Source organism: Eschrichtius robustus, chromosome 1 (assembly GCF_028021215.1).
Source record: "Eschrichtius robustus isolate mEscRob2 chromosome 1, mEscRob2.pri, whole genome shotgun sequence".
Lineage (NCBI taxonomy): Eukaryota > Metazoa > Chordata > Mammalia > Artiodactyla > Eschrichtiidae > Eschrichtius > Eschrichtius robustus.
Genome location: NC_090824.1, coordinates 167,004,105 through 167,030,792, shown reverse-complemented (window position 1 = coordinate 167,030,792; position 26,688 = coordinate 167,004,105). Strand labels below are relative to the sequence as shown.

At 52.9% G+C, this 26,688-nt stretch overlaps 1 protein-coding gene across 2 annotated transcripts in view; it reads left to right on the top strand.

Annotated features, from left to right (window-relative positions):
• ARNT2 (aryl hydrocarbon receptor nuclear translocator 2) overlaps positions 1-26,434 on the top strand; it is a 193,072-nt gene extending 166,638 nt beyond the window's left edge. The window contains exons 13-19 of one of the 2 annotated variants that reach the window (XM_068559007.1): positions 930-1,002; positions 2,322-2,445; positions 7,620-7,719; positions 10,999-11,137; positions 11,855-12,005; positions 23,348-23,484; positions 25,097-26,434. In XM_068559007.1, the coding sequence (XP_068415108.1) occupies positions 930-1,002; positions 2,322-2,445; positions 7,620-7,719; positions 10,999-11,137; positions 11,855-12,005; positions 23,348-23,484; positions 25,097-25,195 (823 nt within the window). In that variant the 3' untranslated portion in view covers positions 25,196-26,434. Of the gene's footprint in view, positions 1-929; positions 1,003-2,321; positions 2,446-7,619; positions 7,720-10,998; positions 11,138-11,839; positions 12,006-23,347; positions 23,485-25,096 lie in introns of both variants that reach the window. The other variant, XM_068559000.1, reaches the window with a different exon arrangement.
• Positions 26,435-26,688: the final 254 nt, after the last annotated feature.

Genomic DNA, 26,688 nt, shown 5'->3' with positions numbered 1-26,688 from the left:
GTGAAAAATTATACTTCGAGGTTATTTTAATTTGCACTTATTTTGCTTATTTTAGTGGTGAAAATATTCTCCTAATTACTTGCTTGTTATATGTATATACATGTTATATGTATACATATTGCATATTGCATGTTTGTTTATGCTTGAATGGTCTGTTCATGTCCTTTAAACTGATGCACGGGCAAGGGTGGGGGACTGATTTTTGTCAGTAATTTGCCAGTAAGTTTTTGCCTGACATCCTTGTTGGTGTTTAAGGGCCATCCTGCCCCTTTTTTAGGCTCTGAGCTGCAGGACTCACTGTGCCTTGAAAGTAACCCAGTTTCCATACTTTAAAACGTCAAGCAGCCATTCCCTCTAAGGAGTCTTTTTCTTTCCCAAGCATCCCGGTACCATGCAGAGAGCAGAGCAAGCCGGGTCAGACACGTGAGGTCAGATCCCGGCTCTGTCGTGTCACAGCCACTTGCTGGTCAGCCAACCGGGACAACCACATGGCCTCTTTCGACTTCCATCTCAATTTTAATGTGGGGTAAAGTAACCACTGTGAAAATTTAGCGTGAGACTTGGATGGGATGATGTCACCTCCTACCAGCTTACAGGGAAGCAAGGGTTGGCTGAAGCCAACAGCATCATTGGGCTTTTCTGAATTTTGCCTTAAATTTTTTTCTCTTTTAGTGTTGGTGTCTTTTACCCTGCATAAAATGAAGTCATAAATCAAAACTTATTTCCTAAATATTGGCAGCCTACACTGAAAAGACAAGGCTTGGGGTCTTGATTTGGGACATAAAAATAATGAAATCAGTCATAACTGAGAACAGTTTAGAGATCCATCGGGCGTTGCCCTCCGTGCCCTTGGGGAGCGGGGACAGTTGTGGCTCCGCCCCGTCAGCGCCACTTCTGTTCTTCGTGACTGCTGACTCCTTGTTTCCCAGGCAGCTTCAGCAGCAGCAGGCGGAACTGGAGGTGCACCAGAGAGACGGGTTGTCATCCTACGACTTACCGCAGGTGAATTTCTGGAAAACGCTTTCCCAGTTGGAACTGTCTCCAACCGAAGGACTGCGGACTAAATCCAATCCTTAGCTTGAGCCCCTCAGCTCAAGAGGTGCTGTCTCTCCCTCTACCCACCCTGCAAAAAGCATTTTGGTCCCCGGAGTGGGGCGGGGGGGGGGTCGGCTGTGACTCTTCCATGCAGAGCCGAGCCGAGCCATGAAGAGTGTAAAACAGGAAGCGCTAGGAGCCGCGGTCAGCCAGCACAGTAAGTGCCCTACATACGAACCTTCAAGCTGCGAGCTTTCAAAGATGCGAACGTGCGTTCGCACGTCCAGTCACGGAAGTTAGCTCACGTGTCTGGCGTACATGGTCACGTGCGTGCGTCCTCTACAAGTGACTGTGCTTTTGTGTACTTTACTGTACAGTACTGTAGAGAGTACAGTAGTACAGTATCTTTATTTCAAGCCCAGGATGTCTGGAAGCAAGCGTAAAAGCAACAGTGATGTTAGCTGCTACTACTGTACTTTTCAAGGTACTGTACTGTAAGATTAAAAAGGTCTTCTTTATGTTGTTTGTTTTTTATGTAGCATTTGTGTGAAAAGTATGATAAACCTATTACAGTACAGTACTATAGAGCCGATTGTGTTAGTTGGGGACCTAGGCTAACTTTGTTGGACTTACGAACAAATTGGACTTACGAACACGCCCTCGGAACGGAACTCGTTCGTATGTAGGGGACTCACTGGTACTGAGATGCAGAGGCTGTGTGGGAACTAACCCTAACCCTAACCCTAAGCCCGCACGGCTTTGAACTGTGTCAGCCCTGCAGCCTCCTCGCTGCTTCTCCCGCCTTTAGTCTGAGCCCCTCTGTTCTCAGCACACTTGTCCGGTCACAGTCTGTGTCTCCCACTTCACTGCCCTGTCCCCTTTCCTTCTCCATCTCCCCAGGCCCCCCTCCCTCCCCTCATCCCCCTCCTCTTCTCACTGCTGCTGGCCATAGAGAAACCACAGCTTGTGTTGGTATTTGGCCTCTCTCTCCAATTAAACTTTATGTTCACTTTTCCCGATATTTAGACTAGGTTGATTATTTTTATTTATCTCTCTCCAAGTGATCAGTGGGACTCCAGTGACCTTTCTGTGCCCTCTCGTTCACACCCCCGCCCGTCTGTTCTTGGCTTTCATGTACAGAAAAGCTCCTGCCCTACACAACACCGAAGGCTGAAATGCCAGCCGTTCTGAGGGAGGGGGATCTGGTGGAGGCAAACAGGTGACCGCTGGGAGCGTTTGTTCTGCACCTTACACGCGGGATGTTCTGTGTTTTCATGTGCAAACAGGTTCCTGTCTCCAACCTACCAGCCGGGGTTCACGAGGCCGGGAAGTCTGTGGAAAAGGCAGACTCAATCTTTTCCCAGGAAAGAGATCCGCGGTTTGCCGAGATGTTTGCAGGAATCAGTGCATGTAAGTTTCCAGAGGATGCTGAGGCGGTGAGATTGCGGGGTTTACAGTCGCTATCCAGCCATCTGGAGGCAGCCACCCTTGAGGGTGAATTTACAGCGACTTCTACAGGGTAGAAAAGTAGCACCAAATACAGGGGTCCCAGTGGATCCTCTCTACTCCTGGCCTCGCCTCTCATTTACCCGTTACCTGGGGCAACCAACCTGGGGCCTCTGACATCTCATCTTCAAAATTTGAGGAATTGGAATAAATGAGCTCTATTAATCATGGTAGAATTTAGTTTTATCAAGACAAAGACATGTCCCTATTGAAAAAAAAAAAGTCTCTTGGGACTTCCCTGGTGGTGCAGTGGTTAAGAATCCGCCTGCCAATGCAGGGGGCACGGGTTCGAGCCCTGGTCCGGGAAGATCCCACATGCTGTGGAGCAACTAAGCCCGTGCGCCACAATTACTGAACCTGCGCTCTAGAGCCCGTGAGCCACAACTACTGAGCCCACGTGCCACAACTACTGAAGCCCGCGCACCTAGAGCCCATGCTCTGCAACAAGAGAAGCCACCGCAATGAGAAGCCCAAGCACCGCAACAGGAGTAGCCCTTGCCCGCCGCAACTAGAGAAAGCCCGCGCGCAGCAACGAAGACCCAACACAGCCAAAAATAAATAAATTTATTGGAAAAAAAGAATCTCAACTTAATCTCTAATGCAGGGAGGACCGCATTTTAAAATAAAAATATGCAGTAAAAAGGAAAATAAAAATTATCCAGTATCCTACCACCCAGATTTAATCTTTTTTAACTTTTTAAAGGTCGTCCTTTTTGTCTTTTTCTACACATATGAAATCTTTTTATATACAAAGTCGAGCTCCTGCTGTTTGGTAGCTTACTTTTTCACATGGCAATTTATTATGAACATCTTTCTGGATTATTGAATGGTCTGAATCATATTTGCCGCCTGCGTAGTGTTCCATTGTGTGGGTGTTCCACGGGTCACCCTTCACGGTGGTCCCTGGGGTGCTCACCTGTGTTAGCACTGCAGTTAGAGAAAATGGGGCCATTCTTGGGACTTCCCTGGTGGTCCAGTGGTTAAGACTCTGTGCCTCCACTGCAGGGGGCTCGGGTTCAATCCCTGGTCGGAGAGCTAAGATCCCACATGCTGCGAGGGGCGGCCAAAAATAAATAAATAAATAATAAAAAATAAAACGGTATAAGAAATTTTTTTAAAAAAGAAAATGGTGCCGTTCAAAGTTCAGGTGTCACGTGGAACCCACGTGGGCAGCTGCCTCCCTCGCCCACTCAGACTGCCGCCAAGATCAGCAACATATAAAACTTGGAAATGTCTTTGTCCGTTCCAAAATTCAGGGAAAAGATTCCATTTTCATGTGATCTGTGAGATACAGTGTAATCAGGATCAGCTGAAGGGAGAAACCGGCCGACTCACGCCATGGAAGCGTGGGAAACGCGGTCATGGGAAGGGACCCCCCCCCCCATTAGCGTCCTCCTAGGACTGAGGAACTGGGGTCAGCACGGGCCACAGGGAGGACAGAGAGGCCCCGGGCAGCTGGGAGAGAGCAGATCTCGGGCCTCCTGCTGCCAGCACCTGTAGTGGAAGACCTCAGCCCTCGTGCCCACGTGGCTGTGAACCAGATGCTAGGAAAGTAGGGAGCGCGCTGGAGCTGTCTGAACTGAAAGCAGCAGGTGCCCAGCTGCCAGCAGAGAACAGACCTGTTAGCATGACAGGAGGCTCCCCTCTGGTGGTTCCCAGCGGCCATCCAGATGTGCCACCCGCCCGCAGCGGTATTTCCGCGACTTTTATAGAGAAACGTCATTTCATCCAGCAAGAGGAAACAACAGCAAAAGTTTCTCTTCCTCTCAGATAAGCCTGAAATATTTGGTCAGATACCCACAGCATTTCTGGGAAACCCATTTGAAATTTTAATATTATACAAACATAGACCTTTTCCCATAAAGATGACAAAATAGAAGAAAAAAATTAACAGAAAAGGAAAAAGAAGGGAAGGAAAATATGTAATCCAAAAGTATTTCTACCAACCAAGCTGCTTTCCTATATGAAAAAGCAACAGAAAGACCTTCTCAGACATGCACCATCTACTTATACTTCCTGGGAAAAAATTACTTGCAGAAGATTGTGCTTTTCGTGAAATGGATCAAAATATGGAACACAAGAATGAAAGTGATAGGTTGGAAAAGAAGTAGCGATGAAAAAGTGAAACTAGTGACAGACACCTGGAATTAATATGACATTGTTAGAAGATAAAAAAGATATTTAAAAATAAATAAAAACCAGAGTCAATTCAGCAAAGATACATACTTTGGATCAGGGGACTAGAAACAGAAATTTCTCATCAGTCTATACTATTTTATCTCTGACATATAACTTCAAGTATTCTTAAACATAACCACTAATGGATGGAAAAAAAGAAAAAAAAGAAAGATGGAAGGAAAGAGGTCTCGCCTCCAAACCACTTCCAAGAAAAGACAAGGAAATTTTTAGCAACTTGCAAAACACTCAGGAGAAAAATAGAGATAGCAAGAAAATATGAATAGCACGAGTAATGAAATAAGTTGATGCCCAAGGGCTTCTGATTGATAATTCTTGAATAGTATGGTGCCAAAATATGATATAACCAAAACAAGATGAAATGAAACTATGTAACCGGAAAGAGCGGGTGGTGATGACACCTTCCAAAACCAAGGAGGAAAGCGGAGAAGGAAGCTTATTGTATACAGGTAAAAGACAGAACCTAAAATGAAGTTATAAATGTCATGAACAATGAAATGTGAAATCCAAAAATAGTTTGAAACACGAGAGATCCTGACAAAGCCAGATTATAGCAGAAGATTTCAATATGCCTTTCCTCATCTCTAGCAAATCATGTAGATCAAAATAATAAAGATACAGAAGACTGAATAATTTTATGTATGTATATATTAAGTTATAGATAGATAGATAGATGTAATTTTGTACCCCACAGATGTCCTGGAGCATTTAGAAAAAAAATGTTTCTTATTTAACCAACCACCAAAAAACCTTAAATACATGAGAAAAAGTGGCTTGTTTATAGTCAAGAGAAGTCCAGGAGTCTTCCTAACTCATGCAACGTTTAGCCTCATCTCTTTCTCGCCAAGATCCAAGGCCTTATGATTGGGTTAGAAATACACACCCAAGAGTCTGATCTCTTTCCATCCTGTAAGGATTTCCCAACGAGCACCCCGTCACTGCAGCAAAAGAAAATGGACCAGGAAAACTGCTCAGTGCCTCCGGTTTCTCAAAACGTCACAGAGGTTTGTTGACACGTGTGGGCGATTTGTCACATGGCCCCTGAAGCCAGCTCTCTGGGCCCCAAGCCCGTAAGCCTGAGCGTCCATCACTTCTCACGCCCACTCAATGGAGGATCCACCCGCTCCGCCCGTCCCCCCACCAGCAAGCCAGAGACAGGTGCAGACGTGGGGTCCGTCCAGGCACAAAATAATTGCCATGTAACTCACCTTTATATCCTTTATTCCAAGATCTTGTTGCAAGCAGGGATGTTAGGGTCTATAGGAATAAGATGCGTAGGGATTTTGAGATTCTAGGGAAATTGGGAGGGTGCTTCGGAGAGCCCTGGACCCCTCAATTACCAGAGGGAGCGAGAAGGCTCCCGTTCCCACTGCTGTTTCTCAAACTACCACCCTCTTCCTCGTGTTAAGATCTAACAGCCCAGCTGGGATTTGAGCCCATTTCTTCAGCCTCTCTCTGTGGGAGAGACTGCTGAGCTGAGTTTTCTACTTAGCACTCCGTGGTGGCAGAAGAGCATCCACCATTACGCGTCTTGGCTGGGCCTGAGTGTTTTCATTTGTATGAGGAGCTTGGCCTCTCAAAGAAACCCTCGTGGAAGGGTAAAGAACACAGGTCGGGGCTGCTCCAGGTTAGCTGGAGCACCTGCTGGGTTAGGGCAGCGGGGTCAGGCAGGGTTCTGGGCCAGTGGGAGGAGTGCTGGACTTGGATTCAAGCCCTGAGTCCTCCTTCACTGGCTCGTGAGCTTGGACAAACTGAGCCTCAGTTTCCACACTAGCAAGTGATAGCGAACATTTAAATGCTGTTGGCTCTGATACTGGCCCCTGTTCTAAGCACTTAACTTATGCTAACTCATTGAATTCCCACCACAGCCCTATGAGGAAGCTACTATTATTATCACCATCTTTCACTCGGGGAAACGGAGACAGGAGGAGGTTAAATAACATGTCCGAGGCCACACCCCAGATAAACAGGGCAGAGCTGGACGTTAGAGCCTGTCCTCCTAACCATGGCTCTGCACCTTCTCACGCATAAGATGAGAGGTATCGGGAATTCCTTAGCGGTCCAGTGGTTAGGTCTTCACCATCCAGTGCAGGGGGTGCAGGTTCCATCCCTGGTCAGGGAGCTCAGATCCCACATGTCAGACTTCTCTTGTGGTCCAGTGGTTAAGAATCCGCCTGCCAGTTCAGGGGACACGGGTTCGATCCCTGGTCCGGGAAGATCCCACATGCCGTGGAACAGCTGAGCCTGCGCGCCTAGACCCCGTGCTCCGCAACAAGAGAAGCCACCCCAATGAGAAGCCTGCGCACCGCAACGAAGAGTAGCCCCCGCTCGCCGCAACTAGAGAAAGCCCGCACGCAGCAACGAAGACCCAGTGCCGCCCCCCCAAAAAAGCACGAACATATAATAATAATAATAATAATAAAAAATCCCACATGCCTTGCGGCCAAGAAACCAAAACATAACACAGAAGCAATATTGTAACAAATTCAATAAAGACTTTTTTTTAAAAATGGTCCACATCAAAAAAATCCTGAAAAAAAAAAAAAAATGAGAGGCATCACACATACCCCAGGTGAGAAGAACTCCGTAAAATACTGTCTGAGGAAGAACCCTCTTTAGTTCTTTTCATCTTCCCGACTCTCTCGAAAAGAGCCTGCCTTACAGCATGTGGCCCAGCTGAGGCTTCAGGGAACAGCCGGGGGCCCTCAAGAGCAGCTGCGGCGATCAGGGCGGGGCAGGCTGCGTGCGGGTGGGATGGGATGCCCGGGGCCTGTGCCCTCCCGCTTGTGCACGCCACCCCTGCATCTGTGCTCAGGGCTCCCTGCCCTGGGGTCTGTAAGGCAGGAACTCCTCAAATGTGACCCTTGCTCTGCTTTTCCCAGCGGAGAAGAAGATGATGAGCTCAGCTTCTGCAGCAGGAACTCAGCAGATCTACTCCCAAGGAAGCCCATTTCCCCCGGGACACTCGGGAAAGGCCTTCAGGTACCTGGCAGGGGCGGGCAGCGGGGCAAGAGGGCAGGAAGAGGCCCCCCTACCCAGTGAAGCCCTGGGTCTCAGAGCTTGGCTCTGTGTGCAACAAATACTACAGACCTCACTTCGTGCTTACACATCCACATGCCCGGGCCAGGCTGAGGAGTCCAGTGTCTCAGGTTCTGCCCCGTGAGCCCTAGGTGAGTCACCGTAAATGCACGGTGTCAGTTACTTTATCTCGGCTGTGAAAGGTGCCAGCCACTGCGTCGTGTAGCGGTGCCTGCCGGGGAGAAGGGAGTGAGGTGGCCTCTAGCCAGGACCCAGATGGGGCAGAGCTGGGGACACCTGACAAGGCAGCAGAAAGTGCCCTGTTCCCTGGTTCTGAGGCCATGGCCAACTCCAAGGGGGAGAGGACAACTTGGCCCATTGTGCCTGGGGTCTCAGCCTAAAGGGCCACTCATGGGAGGTACAAGCAGGATGTCTGGCCTTCCCACAGCTTGGTTCTTAGCATCAGGGGCCTCTTGTCACAGAGGAAGCTGTGACGACACCACCAGAGGCAAGGCCTGGCTCCACTGCTTGCCGGGGAAACAGGAGCACGGGCTGGGAGAATGGCTAGAGGAGAGACCCGCAGCGTTCAGGGAGGGGGTGTGGGTACTCAAGTGAGCATCAGATGCCCCCAGACAACTAGGAGAAGCATCTCAGATGCATGCCCAGGAGGACGGGGCCCCTCATACAGCCCAACCTCTGGCTGACTTGGCCAGAGCTGAGTTTCCAGATGAGATGCAGGCAGGGGCCAAGACTGGGCAGGTGGGACCAGCCACCCCAGGGAGAGGTCCGGGCCGGGACTGCCCTCTCGAAGGGGATGAGGCTCATGCTTCCACACTGGTCCATGGACAGACCTCCTGGGGAAGCAGCAGGTAGCTCAGCAGCTGTGCCCTGGAACAGCAGCCTCTGAAATCTCAGGGTGGCTCTGACCAGCCCTGCAGCTGGGCCTCGCTGGATTGCAGCCTGTTCTGAGTCTCTGGGGAATCCTGGCCACAGGCAGCAACTCTCTGGTCTGGGGACAGGAGGACAAGACGACAACCCCCGGTGAGCTGCTCCTGAGCCGTCATCACTGCCGGTCACCCCGCTCTGCTGAGCGCTGGCCGAGGCTCCAGACTTCTGCCCTGCTGCTGTGTTACTCATGCACTCAGCACACGGTGACCAGTTGTAGTTCCGTGCCAGGCTGTGTGCCAGCCCAGGCCCGTGTTCATCGAGTCCTCATAACACTTGCTGCTCGCCCCCTACTCCCCTGCCGTCTGGACAGAGGGCAGCAGGGACGGAGCAGAGGCCAGAGGTGAGGAGGGACAGCCCGAGGCAGCGTGGCAGGGGGCGGGAGGGCGGCCCAGAAGCAAAAGTCAGGTGGCCACCTGCTGCCAGGGCGGGCACCCAGCCATCGGGGATGTGGTGAGCGGAGCCCGGGAAGCAGGAGAGATGGGGAGGCCTCGAGTCTGGGAGAAACGGAATGAGACCTCGGAGGCCTTGAATACCACGCCCGGGAGTTTGGACTCCATCACTGATGACTTGTGGGAGAAGAGGGACTTGAGGAAGCAGAGTCCTGGAGAAAGTTCAGGGTGGCAGGGGTGCGGGGGGGCGCAGTGGAGGAGTGCGACGGTCCAGCTGGAGGTGCTGTGCCTGTGTGGACTGTCGTCACGGAAACAGAAGAGCGGGGCGGGGTGGAGGGCTGTTACCGAGAAGGGAAGGCAGGCTGGTGTCTGGACGGCTGTGTAAGGAAGGAGTCCAGGGGGGACACCAGCCCCCGTGTGGAGCCTGGCACTGGGGAGGCACTCACTAGATCCTGGTCTATAGAATGAGTGGATTAATTAATTAAAGAACGCGTGAGGCTTTACGCCTGTGGGATGGGCAGTTTCCTGTAAATCTGCAGGGCCTGAGCTGGTTTGAGTGGGAAGGGCTATGGGATGAATGACCCTGAGCCCCCAGCAGAACGGCACAGCTGTGGCAGCACATCCCTAAGTATGTCCCCAGCCCAAGTCCTGCTGTGGTCCCGTGGGCCCTGTGCGTACGTTAGCCAGGGCACCTTTCCTAGGCCCCACAAGGCTACTGCCAGCTCTCCAGTCAGTGCTGTGAGGGCACCGAGGGCCACCCTGCCACAGAGAACCGTGATGAGAAAAGGCCCTCTGAGCTCACACGTTCATCAGGAGAGAGAATGGGAAAGGAGTCCTGTGTTGAGTGAGGAAGTGCTTTCAGGAGGACGGGAATGAAGTTCCCCTTGATCATGGTTAGTGCGGGAATGTCTTGTCATCTTTGAGTTCTCCCTGTTTTAAGAGGGACCGGATAGCATGGAAAACATATTGTAATACAGTTAGTGAAACGGTACCCGGTCTTCTTTACTGGTCTATAACCTTCCTTTCTTTAAAACCTGGCTGAAAACCCACCTCCACCCAGGCCTTCCGTGATTAGCCCCCTTCTCCCCATGTGATTCGCTCGTGGGCGCCCAGCACTCTGCCTGTGCGGAGCTGGCCCTGGGGAGGCAGGAGGAAGAGCCTGAAACCAAACGCAAGTCTTGCCCCGTCTCCTTATCTTTAATGAGCTTGTTGTATAATTGGCGGAACTGGGAAAACCTCACAGAAGCCGTGTCTAGCAGTGCAGCCAGCGCAGGCCTAGGGGCAGAGACAGCGGTCAGGGACTGAGCCTGCGGGAGGACAGGCAGAGAGCACGGGTGACACACACAGCGGGTGTCTACTAAGGACTCGTTGGATTCAACTGAAGATTCACTGAAGGGTCAAAAGAGGCAAACAGCAGTTTGCGCTGGGATGGGGGCAGACAGGTCCAGGCCCCACCCAGCAGGCTTCCACTGACACGCTCTTTTCTCTGAAAGCCTGTGGCCTATTTCCTGAATCCTTAAGCTTTATAGGTGCCCCAAAGGAACAAATTAACCAGAGCACAGAGAGCAAGTTAACACCAAGACTGATTTTTATTCCAAGAAGCTGCTCTCTTGCTGGGAATCATCCGTTGAAAGCAAGAGACACAGAGGGGTGGGATTGGGGCTGCGTAGAGGAGAGTGAGGGGGAGACCCTGTGGGGAAAAAGAGGCAGCAGTGGTGCTGGGAGGGAGTGGTCGAGGGAGCCCTGGGGGAGAGAAGGAAGACCAGGGGCTCCCCCTGAGGGCCTTCGATCCAGTGATGCACTGCCCTGGTGGGAGAGAGCGGTGCACTCCGGGAGACGTGGCCCGGGGCAGGGCGCGTGGAGCTGGAGCGTCTCCCCAGGACAAATGCATTTTCTTCCCTTGCAGTTCTTCGGTGGTGCATGTGCCTGGCGTGAATGATATCCAGTCCTCCTCCTCGACGAGCCAGAACATGTCCCAAATCTCCCGGCAGCTAAACCAGAGTCAGGTGGCGTGGACGGGGAGTCGGCCGCCCTTTCCCGGACAGGTATGGGTGTCGGTGAGGGCATTGCCCCCGGGTGCCCAGAGGGTGCAGAGCAGCTGGGCTGTGCTTACTTTGCATCCCAGCTCTGAGAAGGGGCAGCGCTCTGAGCTGCAGCTGACCACCCCAGACACAGCCGGGCTCCCAGGAGCACTGGCCACCCTAAGGGTACTTTGAGAACTGGGCCCCCAGCAATGGTACCGAGTCTGGTTTCAGCAGCCTTTACTCCCGGCAGTCTCGGGGAAGTCCTGGGGAACCTGGGGGAGGGGCGGGCGCACAGAGGCCCTCCATCAGGAGCGAGCACCCCCCACTCTGGACCTGCATTTCCCTGACCCAGGAGTGCGTGAGAACGTCAACGCTGGGACACACGCGGCTCCCTGTGTCACTGTGAGGACGGCCGTCCTCTGGGCTGAGGGTCCTTGCCAAGGTCCCATAAGCAGAAGGCAGAGGACCTAGATCATTGTAGCCCTGGGGGTGAATTTCAACCAGACCTGCCCCAGAGATCCGGGGCCCAAGTGCTGTGGTCCTTGGGCCGGCACACAGTGGGCCGATCCCAGGCCTTGTGCCCAGCAGGCCCAGGAGGGCCTTCGGAGCCGCTCTTAGCCCAGGGCGGGACTGTCACTGCGGGTGGCAGTGACCAGCCCAGGCCGTGGGGCGGGGAGACCTGCAGCTGATACTCTCCATCTCTGTGCTTCGTCCTGATTGTAGCCAATCCCCTCTCAGTCCAGCAAGACTCAGTCTTCTCCCTTCGGGATTGGAACGAGCCACACCTACCCGGCTGACCCCTCCTCCTACAGTCCTCTCTCCAGCCCAGCCACCTCCTCGCCCAGCGGGAACGCCTACTCCAGTCTTGCCAACAGGACTCCAGGGTTCGGTAGGTGGGGAAGGAGGGAAGGAATGCCTGGGAGCGTCAGCAAAGATGCTTTCTGAACATTCTGAGTTTGGGGGTCTGAGCCCCAAGCTCCCAGAATCCTGGTACCAGGTCTGGAGATTTCCAAGCGCCTCTTCTCTCTGGCTATCTGGAGGCCAGTCGTGTCCCTAAGAGACTGGCTGCCTAGACCTCGGCTTTGTGGATTGACTTTATCATTTTCAAGGCTCTGGGACTCTACTCCCTTGCGCTGATGTCATCTGAATGCTATTTTAACCCTCTATGGCCCTTGGCAACAACTTTTAAGTCGCCCAAGCCCAAGTCAAAAACGCTATAGTCCTATTTCAAAAAACTAGAGAAGTATAGGTTATAGGGATGACCAATTGTGTAAATAAATTGTGTAAATAATAAACACTGTAAAGTTCACTTTTTAATATTAAAAGAGGGATCCTATCCCACGTAAGAACACCTTGCTTAGCTTTGTTTGCACAACCTCAGGCCATAAAGGGTTAAGTAACCACTCCCTGTGGTGCACTTCCCAGGATTCCTTACCACTGCTCACCCTGCAGGTATTTAATGGACCCCCTCAGCATGTCTGCCAGGGTCAGGGTTCCATGTCACATGGCAGGGGCTCAGAAGGGACCGTGGGGCTGGCAAGAAGCCTGAGCTGGTGCCCATCTTCCCGTGTCCCCGGAGAAAGACAGCCAGTAGTGTGCTCGGGGGAGGGAACATGAAGCAGAGCCCAAACATCTAATTTCCATTTGAGTTGCAAGCTTCCCCTTAAGCCTGTCAGCCTTAGGAAAGAGCTGTGCCTTGTTCCTAGCCCATACCTGGAGTTGGCAGCTATTCTCACGCCCTCTCCGTCCCCACCACTAATAGCAGCACTTCTGGCCCCCTCAGCCCGAGGTCTCGAGTCTCGGGGCCCAGCATTTCCCGACTCCTTATCTGTCGCTCCCCCTTGGACTCAGCCGTCCCCTCAGCGTGAATCCCATTTCCTTGTAGCAGGTTCTCACATTCAGCTTTAAATATTCTTGCCAGATTATTTGGTGAGTTTAGAAGCACAGCGCCCTATTTCAGGAAGGAGAAGCCCTGAGGCAATTGCTTTCAAGTCAGCCAGGCCCTCAACGTAGACCCACCCTGAGGTTGGAAGTCTGGTTCCCAGGAGCACTCCCGCCTCCCTGCAGTTTCTGCATCCAGCTCCCTCACCTGGATATGGAGAGACCTCCCACCCTCCCCCACCCCCAGTCTCCTCCTGAAGGCTGGCCTTGGCACACGTGGCATGCAGGCACCTAGTCCTTCCTGGAAGCACAGGGCCCACCTGGCACTGACCTACTCACCAGGCCCTCCTGAGTGCCAGGCCCTCCTGAATGCCAGGCCTCCTGAGCTCCAGGCCCTCCTGAGCGCCAGGCCCTCCTGAGTGCCAGGCCCTCCTGAGTGCCAGGCCCTGGGCTGAGCCCTGGAAACAGAGGGAAGGAGACTCGGTTCCGACCAGCAGTGCAGACACGGAGGCAGGGGAGACTGATGGGAACAGGGAGACGGCAGGCCAGTGCTGGAGGTGCAGCGGCCAAGGTCTACTGAAGGCAGGAGGGTCAGGAGAGGCTCAGAGGAGACCTGGCACTCACCCTGTAAGGCCTAGAAGCACCTCAGTGTGGCTCTAGCAAGAAAGGAGGGGAGGGCTTCCCTGGTGGCGCAGTGGTTGAGAATCTGCCTGCTAATGCAGGGGACACGGGTTCCAGCCCTGGTCTGGGAAGATCCCACGTGCCGCGGAGCAACTGGGCCCGTGAGCCACAATTACTGAGCCTGCGCGTCTGGAGCCTGTGCTCCGCAACAAGAGAGGCCGCGACAGTGAGAGGCCCGCGCACCGCGATGAAGAGTGGCCCCCGCTCGCCACAACTAGAGAAAGCCCTCGCACAGAAACGAAGACCCAACACAGCCAAAAATAAATAAATAAGTAAATAAACTTTAAAAAAAATAAAAAAAAAAGAAAGGAGGGGAAGCCACCCCCTGCCCCAACGACTAGGGCCTTTAGCTCTGTGAATCTGTCTGGTCTCCACTTAGCAAATGCTAGGCCCTGAAGTGCAAATGGAGTTGGAATACAGAAAGGACAAAGCGTGGGGCTGAGGCCACCGTACAACCTGAAGACCAAGAACAGGATCACACAAACGGGGGTCGAGGCTCAGCAACCATTTTTACAGCTGCCGTCCAGCTATCTCACACTCGGATGATAACAATAATAATTATGACAGTAGCTAACTCTTACCAGATGCTTACTATGTGCCTAGCACTTTACACATTTGAGTTCACTTAAAGCTCATGGTAGCCCTATGAGGGAGAAACTGATTATTCCCATTGCACAGATAAGTAAACTGAGGGACAGTGAGGTCAGATAACTTACCCAAGGCCTCACGGCTGGTCAGTGGTAGCATCATGCCTGTGGAGCCAGGTAGTGCCATCTGAGTCTGTGCTCCCATCACTACCCTATCCTGGCCGTTCTCTCTAATCCATCGTTCAGGGTATCTTAGAGTTACGAGGGAATTGGATGCGTCCTAATTTATATTAATGAGAAAGGGGCTGGAGCCCTTTCAATGAGTGCATGGAAGAGACCGTAAAATAGAGAAAGTAAGGACTGAGAAGTTTCTTGGGGCCTTACCATCAATACCTCGTTTGTTAACCTCACACAAGCAGTTTGAGTGGGAAAGGACACAGTTGGCGTGTGTTTGGAAGCCAGCTCAGGTGGAGCGATGAGGAGGACCTTCAGCGGGGTGGGCGCCGGAGCCATCTGTGATGCAAGGCTCCTGGAGGACAGCTCCCAGGGCAGGAGGGGGAGGCCCAGGCAGAGGGGTCAGAGTTCACAGCAGGGTGGAGAGCCATGGTGTGGAGGTGGCCTGGAGAGCGCGCGGACCATGGGATCTGTGGAGTGTGGGTAAAACAAGCAGCTCCTGCTCTAGAGGGCTTCAAGGGCATGAGGTCCTGGGGGAGGAGAGGGGGCAAGCTTCGGTTATGGTCAGAGAAGTGGGGGGCGTGATTAAGGAAAGGGTCTGAGAGGTGTGTTATTAACGACGATGGCTGCTCCAGAGCACGTAGGGGAGGGATGCAGGGAAGAGCAGATGGGAGTGGATGAGTGGGGAGGGAACAGAGCAATCTCGGTAAAAGGTCAGTTTCATTAATTATTATTATTATCATTATTTTTAAAGCCTGATTTCCATTTTTTTTTAATTTATTTATTTATTTATTTATTTTTGGCTGTGTTGGGTCTTCGTTTCTGTGCGAGGGCTTTCTCTAGTTGTGGCAAGTGGGGACCACTCTTCATCGCGGTGCGCGGGCCTCTCACTATCGCAGCCTCTCTTGTTGCGGAGCACAGCCTCCAGACACGCAAGCTCAGTAGTTGTGGCTCACAGGCCTACTTGCTCCACGGCATGTGGGATCTTCCCAGACCAGGGCTGGAACCCGTGTCCCCTGCATTAGCAGGCAGATTCTCAACCACTGCACCACCAGGGAAGCCCACATTAATTATTAAATAAATATGAAACCATTAAAACAGCTGGTGGTGTTTGCATTTGCAGTGAACATACCCTGGCCCGGTAGGTGCAGATCTGAGCGGCTTCCCCGCGCCTCCGCGAGGGCGTGGGTGAGACAGCTGTACCTCGGGGCCTGTTGGTTGGGCCTGAGGGTTACAAGCAAGGCAGCCTGGAGAAGACCACACCCCATGAAGCCTTACCTTGTTGAAGGTGTATCCACCACAGGACACACAACCTACTGGGGGTAAACAAACTTGCCAGAGGCTGTGGGCTGCAGCAGGTCTGCAGAAGCAGCCTGGCAGCTGGCAGAGACACTGGCTAGAGGGCGCAGGTGGACCAGAGCCAGTGGACCCACCCACCAGGTGGCTGAGGTTTCAGGGAGAGCTCCGGCAGGGCGGAGCTGGCCTGCAGCCCTCTGGGTGATTGAGGATGCTTGCTGAAGCATGAGTGCCCCTGGGCCTCCTGCACGCTGCTGGTAGACACACGCCGGACAGAAAAGCCACCCGAACCAGAAGACAAGCCACTTCCTCTGTGCCCGGCCTGTCTCTCCAGCTCCCTCTATTGACAAAGCCTAACATTGCACCAGCTAGCAAAGGAGAAGTGTTTACAGGGTCCAGTTCCCATTTCACGAAGCAGGGCAAAGAAGGGTGGATTTAGAGGTTGGAGGCATTCAAATGGTAACTGCCAAAGATTTATACGATGCGAATCCCTGAACTGGTTAGTTCTCTGTTTCAACTACCCTCAGGCGTCTGCTTGTTGATATTACCATGTTTCTAGGAGAAATGCAGGGAGCCAGGCAGACAAGTTGCTCGATGAAAGTGGTTCAGAGGTGCTGTAGCAGGCCAGGCTTTCATTCCCTGACTTGGCTCGAGGACTGCATATATGCCTTTTCAGGGCTGGGACTAACTTACATTATTGTCTTACCACCGTGCTTCCTGATGTAATAAGTTGGCAGACACGAGCGTGTCCATTGCTTCTCATTTGTTCCCCATATGCCTTTCAGTTTAGGAAGAGGTAGCTAAAGTATCTCATTCCCGCATAACACAAGTCACAGCTGGCCTAGCAGATTTACCTTGGAGAGGAAGATTGAAAGAATATGTCATTCCAGAAATGTCTGAAGATTCTTTCAGGGAGAAATAGGATGAATAATTAGGGATAGGGAAGCAGGGTAGGATAAGCACTATGAGAGAGGGGATTTCAATAACCTGAAATGTTTGCAGGCATCCTGTCCCTCTTACTCCCCATCTCCCGCCCCCAAAACTCAGCCCTGGGAATTCTTCAAATTCTGTAATTTGAGGGAATTATAGACCATCCCACCCTTACTAGTTAGTGATGAAAAGACAAGATCTTAACCAGAAATCGTGCGAAACACGTGATCCTTGTTGTGAGGTGCAGCTGGAAGGCGCTCATAAGAGGATAAGCTGCCCCTTTGGTGCTCTTTGCTGGCTTTATCCAGCAGGGCTTCTGAGCTGCGGTGCTGTGGACACTTGGCCCCAGGTGATTCTTTGTTTGTTCATGGAGGGTGTTTAGCAGCACCCCGGGCCTCTGTCCCCCCTTTATGACAATGGGAAATGTCTCTAGACATTGACAATTGTCCCTCCAGGGTGAGGGGGCAAAATCACCCCTGCCTGAGAGCCACTGAGCTAAACCCAACCACTTAGGACCTCTGAGCTGGACTTCAAGTGAACCTTGACTCTTAGGGCACTTTCCAAATCAGATGAATCTTACCGAAAATGTTAGTTAGCAAAAGTGAAATTATAACATTGAATGCCAATGAATTTTTGTTTTAAGGAAGCTGTCATCCGCTTCCCTCTACAACCTAGAAATCTACAAGCTCCTCAAGATTCTGACTTTTGGTTTGAAAGCCCACCCAGTTGGCCCAGATGGTAGCAGCCTAAAAATATATCCTATTTGGACCCCTGGGCTGGCAGGTGGCCCAGGCATCCAGCCAGGACTGTAGCAGCCTAGGCCTTGCTCAGGAAGCCCACAGAACACAAGAAACAGAGCATGGCTAGAACCTAGCTCATGGTTTGCAGCCGTATACATGGCTTTGGGAGCAATAAGGCAACACAAGGATGTTGGTTAACACTGGGGCTTTTTCCAGAAAGAAACTTGTGGGTGCATCTCGAGGGCAGGCCACGAACATGCCCTGTTCACCATCTGTCTGCAGGCAGGTCAGTCAGGGCCAGGGTTTAGGCTAAGACCCCACACGGCTCTGTCATCCGGGAGAGGTCATGTCGTAGTTATTACTCGTTATTTCATCAGAGAGGTCACTAATGCAGCTCAGGAAAAATTTCAGTAGCAGAGACTGAATGGAGGGCTTTCCCCTTTAACTCTCCCACCACATCGCCGGGGAACTCATCCTGCAGATCGTCTTTGGATGTAATTTTCTCCAGGAAGATGCAGATTAAGTTAGGTCTTGGTCCTTTGTCCCTCCACACTGCCCATGCTTCCCCTATAAGCACCCTTAACAATTCCAATTGCCTAAGTACTCATCTTTCTTTCTCAATGGGTTGGGCCATTGCAATCCATTGTATCCCCAACACACTGCTCAGTGTCAGGTACATAGTCAGGGTTCAGTATGAAAGCTGTATTTATCACACGAATGCACGTGGGCTTCAGTGTCGGAAAGATTAGGTTCAAACCCTGCCTCTGGCATTTATAAGCTAAATGAGTTGGGCATATTTCTTCACATCGTTGAGCCCCGGTTTCCTCATCTGAAAAATATGGAAGATGGACCCATCTCTTAGAGTCAGAGTGAAGAAGAAATGAAATGAAATAATGTCTAGAAAGTACCCAGCACGATGCCTAGCACATAGTCAGTACTCCAAAAATACTAAGTCCTTTCCCTCCTTCCTTAACTAGTCTATGCTGTTTCTAAAGCAATCCAGTTAATTGATTTTTTCTGTTGCACACATTTAAGAAGAGCGCTTCCCTCCCAAGAAGTTTAAGAATTTTTATTCTGAAATCTTGTCCCTGTAATTAATAGAATCACCCCAGATACAAATGGAGAGCTAATTTACCTCTAATCTTCACCCCCACTCCACCCTGCCCTGTCTCTGGCTGTCACCGTGGAAGACTGATGAGAGAATGTGTTTTTGTTTCATTATAAGTCAGCGATGTCCAGGAAACCTCAAAGGGGAATAGAAGTAAAAGTGAACAGAATGTTCATGTTTCTGCCTTCTTCTCCCCTCTTTCCCTTCCTTTTTCCATTCCTTTATTCTTGCCTTCAGCAGATACTTATTGAAGCCTCCTTTATTCCAGGCAGTATACTCAGTAAGGCCTGGGACAGACGTAGAGAGATAAGATCTCTGGCCTTAAGTTACTCACGATCTGGGGATGAGTCAGTGTAGCGTGATGGGCACCATCCCGAGAGACAATGCAAGTGCTGCAGACGAGCGAAGAAGACAGAATGACTGAGGGAATCCGTCGTGCAGGGTCACGTTCAGTCGAGACTTTGAGCATGAGTAGATTCCTGCAGGCACAGAGCAGGGGAAGGATGCCCACGACGGAGAGAACACAGGTGCAACAGCACAGAGATGGAGCGGTGTGCAGTGTTTGGGGCGGGGGTATGTGACTAGGGTGAAAGGGGCTGGGGGCACAAAGAAGGGGGAGATGGGGTTCGAAAAATAGGAACCATATGCTGAAGGCTCGAGTGTGCCCACTATGAGGGACGTGGACGGTGGGGGACTGTGTTTTTTTGTTTTGTTTTGTTTTGGCCGCGCCACGTGGCTTGTGGGATCTTAGTTTCCCGACCAGGGATTGAACCCGGGGCCACAGCAGTGAAGGCACCAGGTCCTGACCACTGGGCCGCCAGGGAACTCCCATGGGGTGGGGGGGTGCGGCGAGGGGAGACTGTGTTAGTTTCTAAGCAGTGGATGCCATTGTAGGAAGACCACCCCGGTAGCTGCATGGGTCTGGGGGAGATTGGGTGCTGGCCCGGCTCGGAGCACTGGTGGCGGCTGTGAGAATGGATGGAGGGAAGGAGACTGGGCGGAGGGGTGTTAGGGGATTGGGGATGCAGCAGAACCCAGCGAGTGACTGGGCGTGAAGGGTGGGTGAGAGCAAGGAGTTGACAGGCGTGGTGTCCCTGTCTGGGCTGTCCGAGGAGGTGGGACGATTGTTTTAGGCGTGAGGGGTCCAAGGTGTCTGTCATACTGTTTAGACACGTCTCCTAAGGTGGATAGATGGACCCGAAGCTTAGGAGAGAAACTGCGCTGTAAACACCACCAGAGATGTGAGCTGTGAGTCTGCCACTCCCAGGTCCTCTTTTCACGCCCCTCAGCACAGCCAAACATCAGTCCACAAGTCCTGGCACCTCTTTCTCCAGAATACCTCAAATCCATCCACTTCTCTCCACCTCACGTCTGGTGCTACTGTCATCTCCTGCAAGGATTACTCGCGCAGCCTCATGCTACCTGGGCTTCTTCCCTCTCACCTTGTCCCCTCGTCCACTGACAAGAGTGACCTTCCCAAACGTGAAGGTCTGTGTGTGACGCACCTCAGCTTAAGAGCCTTCAGCAGTTCTCTGCTGCCCTCAAAATCCGTCACCCTCATGGTGTGGGACCTGACCCCTGGCGTGCCCTCCAGCCAGGTCACACTTCTCCGGGCCCTTTGGCATCCGGAACCTCCTGTAGGTCCCTGGGTGGAACGGACCCTCTTCACTGCCACGTCTTGTACAGACTGATCCTTGTGTCTGGAATGCTTTTTAACCCCACCTCCAAGCCTTATGCCTGGTTGACTACTAACTATTCCCCTTCTGCTCTCAAGTGAAGTCTCTGAAAAGCATTTTCTACTTGCCATAACTCATACTGAGGGATAACTAGGTTAGGTATCCCTCCTAAGAGGTTTTTATTCCAGCTCTGCTCAACCTTCTTATAGCAGCTTACAACTGGATGGACATAGCTGCTTACTCCTCTCCCCCGACCATGCTGTAAGCTCCTCGAGATAGGAACTGTCTTGTTCCCCAGTGTATGTACAGTACTCACCTGGAGGCTGGGTCAGAGTGGGAGCTCGGGAAATATCTGCCCAATGAATCAATGAATCAGTTAGTTCATGGGGATAGAAGAGGTTGCCCCCATCTTGTCTGCTGATCAAAGGGAAGGCCTAACTCAGACCTCTGCATTCAGCCCATGTTAAGGGGTGGAGACATATGTAAGAACCAGGGGGCACCTGACAAGGAGTGGCGTAGGAGGTGGTGGAACCAAAATCAGATGTAGTCGGAGAAGTCAACCAAACAATTTCGAGAAGATGGTGGTCATAAGTGTTGATACCCAAGAGAGCTTAACAATGAGAATTGAATTTGAATTTCTGTTGGGTTGGGCTCGGATATACAGACTTGGCTGCAGAGTGATTGCAGAGCGTGGAGGAGGGAGGGAGAGGTGAGAAGATGCTGTGTGTATGGACAGCAAAGGGAAGGAGAGATAGACATGGAGCCTGAGGAGCATGTATTCGTCTGCTAGGGCCGCCATCACAAAATACCACCGGCTGGGTGACTTGCACAACAGAAACTTATTTTCTCACCGTTCTGGAGGCTGGAAGTCTGAGATCAAGGTGTCAGCAGGGTTGGTTTCTTCTGAGGCCTCTCTCTTTGTCTTGTAGATGGCCACCTTCTCCCTGGGTCTTCACATGGTCTTCCCTCTGTGCCTGTGTCCAGATTTCTTCTTCTAATAAGAACACTGGCCATATTGGATCAGGGTCCACCCATATGAGCGCATCTCACCTTAATTGTCTCTTTTTTTTAAAAATTTATTTATTTATTTTCCTGCGTCGAGTCTTGGTTGAGGCATGCGGGATCTTAGTTCCGGCACGCGGGCTTCTCTCTAGCTGTGGCGCATGGGCTCAGTAGTTGCGTTGTGGCACATGGGCTCTGTAGTTGTGGCATGCGGGCTTAGTTGCCTCGTGGCATGTGGGATCTTAGTTCCCCAACTAGGATCGAACCCACGTTCCCTGCATTGGAAGGTGGATTCTTAACCACCGGACCACCAGGGAAGTCCCCTTAACTGCCTCTTTAAAGGCCCCTTCTCTGAATACAGTCACAGTCTGAGATACTGACGGCTGGACCTTCCACATATGAATTTGGGAGACACACTTCAGGCCACGTAGGAAGGCAGAGTGGAGAGAATTAATTCATGACGGGCATGACTCCAGCGGGGAATCACTGTGGCAGGAGGGTCCTGGAGGAAGCCGGAGGGCTCCTGAGAGGCAGTCGTCTCTGAATATGCGAGGACAGTCCTCATGCTGTGCCCCAGCCTTGCTTTCAGCACAGGTGGCTGTGTCCATCCGTCCTCCCTCCGGGCAACAGGTGGCCCAGCTTGTGCTTAGCCTCCTGGGCCTCCAGGATGGGGGCCGAGTGTCTGTCCAGTGGGGCTTCCCTCACTGCACCAGCTGGGGCTGCTGTGCATTTAATCTTGCCACACCAGGCCTGTTCTAGATTGTCCCATTCCGAAACTGGGCCAGGGGACGTGATTCTATGAAGGAGTTCCTCCTGGCCCAGGGAGTCTCATGAGAGAGTCTTAGGTAAAGGCATTTCAGCAAAGCCACACGCATTTTTTTAAACAACAGAATCCTACATACATGATAGATTTAAACCCCTCTTGTGCTGAAATAGGGACTTGTATCCTTCCCTGATTTGCTAAACCCCTTTATCAACTGTGATCGTGCAAAGCTTGAAAGGCACCAGTGGTGAAGCATTCGAGGGAGTGTATGTCTTATTAAAGCCGTTTATGTCTCAGGCAGTAGGTGAGATGTATGTGCGAGAGAGAGAGGGATTGATTCTTCCCCCTGCACACTGTCTAGCCTTCCCCCAGATTAACCCAGTGCCCACTCAGCAGGTGGTGAGTAGGGTCACCTGTTGGAAGAACAAGTGGAGCCACGATGGGGCCTGTCCTGCCACCCAGAGCTCGACAGTGAGCCCATTGCCTCCAAAACGTTATTGAATGGTTTGGAACAAGAAAAAGTTCCTGTGGTTTTTTTTTATACACCTTAGGATAAACTGTCCCCCTCGGGTTGAATCTTTAAATGTTTTAGACAGAATTCTGCTCATTTTTCTCAGTTTCTGTTTTTCCATTGGGTATTTCTTGTAAAGTGTAGACAGAAGCAAGGTTGCTCTCACTTACAAATTATAATTTGCTGATTCCCACAAAGAGACCTGTCTTCTTGTCTAAGCTGCACCCAAATGCCTTTCCTCCCAAACCAGTGGTGCTGAGAAACCCTCAGCTAAAGAGATGGGCAGAAAGGGCCATGGCTCTTGGCCCCCGTGGAAGGACCTTGGGGAACGCCACACGTGGCTTCAGCCCAGTTGCCCAAAAGGCAGCGAGGCTGCCGGAGGTCGGGGCTTGCTGAGTGAGGCTCTTCCTCTGTCAGGGCCAGCTTCCTTTAAAGATCAGCCTGTGAGCCGAGGGGCATCCAGAGGGGCAGGGACCGCCTCTCCCTTCTCGCGCATGTCCAGGAGAGGGCTGCTCTCAGCCACAGACAGGCCCCACGGAAGCAAGCCTCCAGCAGTGATCACAGAGGGCCGAGGGCTCTGAGGCTTAAGGCCCTGGTCACCCGGCAGGTGCGCGCGGGGAGAGCCACCCTGTCTGCCCCGTCCCTGCGCCATTCTGCAGAGAGCCCCCTTTCCTGTTTCACCCATCCAGCTCTCGGGTGCGCAGCCAGCTTCTTATCTATCAGCCAGCGTGAGCGACAGGGAGACGGCGAACACAGTCAGCCAGCCCTGGATGGAACGCGCCTTTCAGAAATGTGGGACCCTCTGGGCTGCAGTGGTTCTTAGGTCTCCCAGAGCCGCGGGATGGCTTTTAAAGGAAGTGTCCTGTGCGTCGGATCTTTCAGCTGAAAGTGGACAAGGTAGCGGGCAGTTCCAAGGGCGGCCCTCGGAAGTCTGGTCTCAGTGGCAAAGCCAGCACCACGGACAGCAGAGCGGGGAGCAGCAACCCCACCAGCAGCCCGGTCAGACTGAAGTGTTCCAGGTAAATCAGCGAGCACCGCCTTCTCGTAGGTACCGCCGCCTCTCTCTGCTTCCTCTCCCCCTTGGTCTCTGCCTCCCTGCCACAGCGAGACTGTGAGTGCTGGCCCCTCCCAGGGGAGGTAGTAGCCCCGACTCGAGGGGGGCCAGGAGTAGGAGGCTCGGCTCCTCTCGTGAGCTCCGCACAGGTATTGCTGGTTGAGGCTGCCTGGGCGCCTTGCCACTCTTGAGTTTTTTGAGCCATTCCTGGTCCATCCCTCGCGCCTGGGGCAGCCCCGACCTAAGTGTGCAGCGGCAGTGGACACCGCCGGCAGCCCCGCGGCGCAGGACCCAGCCCCTTCGGGGCGTTCGGAGCCCCACTTTTCAGCCAGAAAAGTTCTCACTGGGGAAAGGCTCCTGTTGGGGGCATGAACCGGCTGAGGCTCCACCCACCCCACCAGGTCTTCATGAGGGAGAAACACCTCCTAACAAGAGCCCCAGGTGCCTTCTGTCATGTCCCAGAGCCTGCCCCGCAGAGCAAGGATGGGGGAGGAAGCACCTGGTGGTAGGGCTCTGAGACCCGCAGACTATGATCCCCCTTCTCAAGGGAGAGCTTTCCGTTTACCCGACCCTCGTCCCAAGCACCTTTCCCACCAGGTCGAGCAGCATCTTCAGAGACAAAGGTCTAGAACCCAGATGTCACTCCAGGTCCCCAAAGGGGCAGGATCCTTTTACATATGCAGAGAGGTATCCTGACCTATAATGATCAGCCCCTCCTTCCTCCATCCATAAGGCTCAGCCCTGGCCCATCCTTATGCCTCACAATTGCCATGTAAGGCAGAATTCCCAAACCTGGTTCTTCATGGTCACGATGGCTAAAAAGAATTCTTGGTCAAATAAGTTTGTGAGACATGATTAAACAGAGTTATTCGGTTTCTTGACTGCAGGACTTATCAGAGCCTTTATTACGCTAACGAGGACTGAGGATTTCTAGGAGGCAGGCAAAGTATACCTTGTTTCCCAAACTCATTTGTCCACGGAATTCTTTCCTCCCAGAGTATCTCATGGGCCAAGAATTGGACACAACACTCTTTGGGAAATTTGCCATAAGGGGTTGAAATATAGCTCCTCGGATTTTCTGGATGGGTAGTCTGAGGCCCAGAGAACTTGAAGGACTTGTTAAAGGTGAAGTCTAACCATGCAGGGATTTGGCCTTGCCCTAGATATACACAGTGAAGACAGGCCACTCAGCTGTTCACGCACGCAGCCCTCCTTTTGCCCCTCCCCGTGTTGCGGTGCTGTTGCATTTTGATCGTCGGTTGTATGTACCTTGCTTGGCACCAAGCTGGGTTCTCCCCACCAGTGGGCCTCTCGTCCACCCTGTGTCCTGGCTCTGTTTTAAATAGAGAAAGGTCGTGTCCTGAAGTTGTGTTTGTGTGCTGGAATGACAGCTTCCCGGGATCTCAGACATTTGAGGACCGTCTCAGAGCATCCCTCAGGTGGCCGGTGGCGTGCTCCTGGGCCGCCCCCTTAGAGAGATGACCGTGAGGGTGGCTGGCCGGCTGGGCTCCCGGGACGTGCCGGTGCCCAGGAGGGTGAGCCCACTCCGCTGCGCTGTCTTGTCTTCTCTCCTGCAGGACATGCTGCCCATGCCAGGGGATCCAACCCAGGGGACCGGCAACTATAACATCGAAGACTTTGCCGACCTGGGCATGTTCCCGCCGTTTTCTGAGTAGCTGCGGACAGAGCGAGGCTTCCACCAGGCAGTGCCCCCCATGCTGTGACATCGACGCCCACGTGCACGGGGCCCCCCCGCGCCCTGCTTGCCCTGCCGCGGGACCCCCCCAGCAGAAGACATCTCGCCCCCCGTGTTCCCCTCACTGCCATGGTGTTGCTCAGCTTCTAACCCACAGCTGCAGCTGCGCGGCCACCGACCAGGAGCCCGGTAGACGTCGGGGGCTGGTTGTATTTATTGCATTTTACCTGTCTGTGCTTGGGAGGCGAGCCCATTGGGTTCTTAAAATCTGGTTGTGAATAATCTCATATTAGACAATTTTCATCTATAAAAAGTTCAGTTACAGCTCAGAGAGCCCAAGCCGCACCCTCAGGCCTGCCCAGGAAGCTGGAATCTGGTTTCTTCTGGCCTTTAACTCCTGTGTCCAGGTGGGGCTTAGGGGGTGTTGGGGAAAGAGGTGAGCAGGGTGCACAGGCTTTGTTCTCGGAGCCGGAGAGGAGGAGCCTGGGGACACCGGGGGGGACGCCGGCTCCCCTGGGCCCTGTCTCAGCCACGTCTGTCTGTGCGTCCGTCGTGCCGTGAGACATGTGTACTTGGTGCAGTGTGATGTGAATCCTTGCCCTGATGGATGTGTTGTGCCCCGTGTCTGTCGTGTGCGGCCACAGTGAGGGTCTAGAATCCAGGGTGTGTGGCGAGAGTGACATCCCGGATGTGCAGCCCCGTCCAAGCTGAGCAGGACCCCCTGTGGCCGGAGGAGGCAGGGCCCAGGGTCTGGGCGCCGGGCGGACAGGCTGAACTGAGCAGACGGGCACTTGACAGCGTCGCCAGGAGGCCTGGCCGGCAGCTGCTCACTTTGATGGGTCAGTTGTTTGGTCCAAGCCCCCCGCGTGCAGATTCAGAGTCCACAAGGGCGCCCACCCTTTCCTCTCTGTGTCTGAAGAGCAGCCTCTCCTGGTTCCGCCAGGGTTTCTCGTCCTTGCCCTGTTGGCGAGAGCCGGGCTTTGTCCCCGCCCGACGGCTGCAGGGGGCACCCGTTGAGCTCACAGAGACCCTGGCCCCCATGGGAGTGTGAGGGGGAGGGCAGGGCGCCCAGGCCTCCCGGTCCTTCTGTGCCACAGGGTGCTTTCCTGGGACCAACCTCTGGAGATGACTGAGGGGTGAGCCCTGTGCGTGGAGGTGGGAGCTCTGAGACGTTCCCCACCAGGCCGCCCGAGCCTTCTCTCCCCAGCCGGCTGGGAACAGTGGCTTCTCGGGGGGGCGGAGGCGGGGGTGGGGGGGTGGGGATTGCGGGACTCCGGCTGCGGTTTTGGTTCCAGCTCTGGTTCTGCCACATACTCGCCAGGGCCTTGAATTCCTCAGGTGGTCTCAAGTCAGAGTAAGAGCTGACTTCTAGAAGCTTCTACCTGGCTGACCTCTGAGCCCCCGGTCCCTGGCTTGCTGGGTTTCCCTCAGATTTGAGGAGATCAGTTTAAGAATCCATCCCTCCATTTTTAC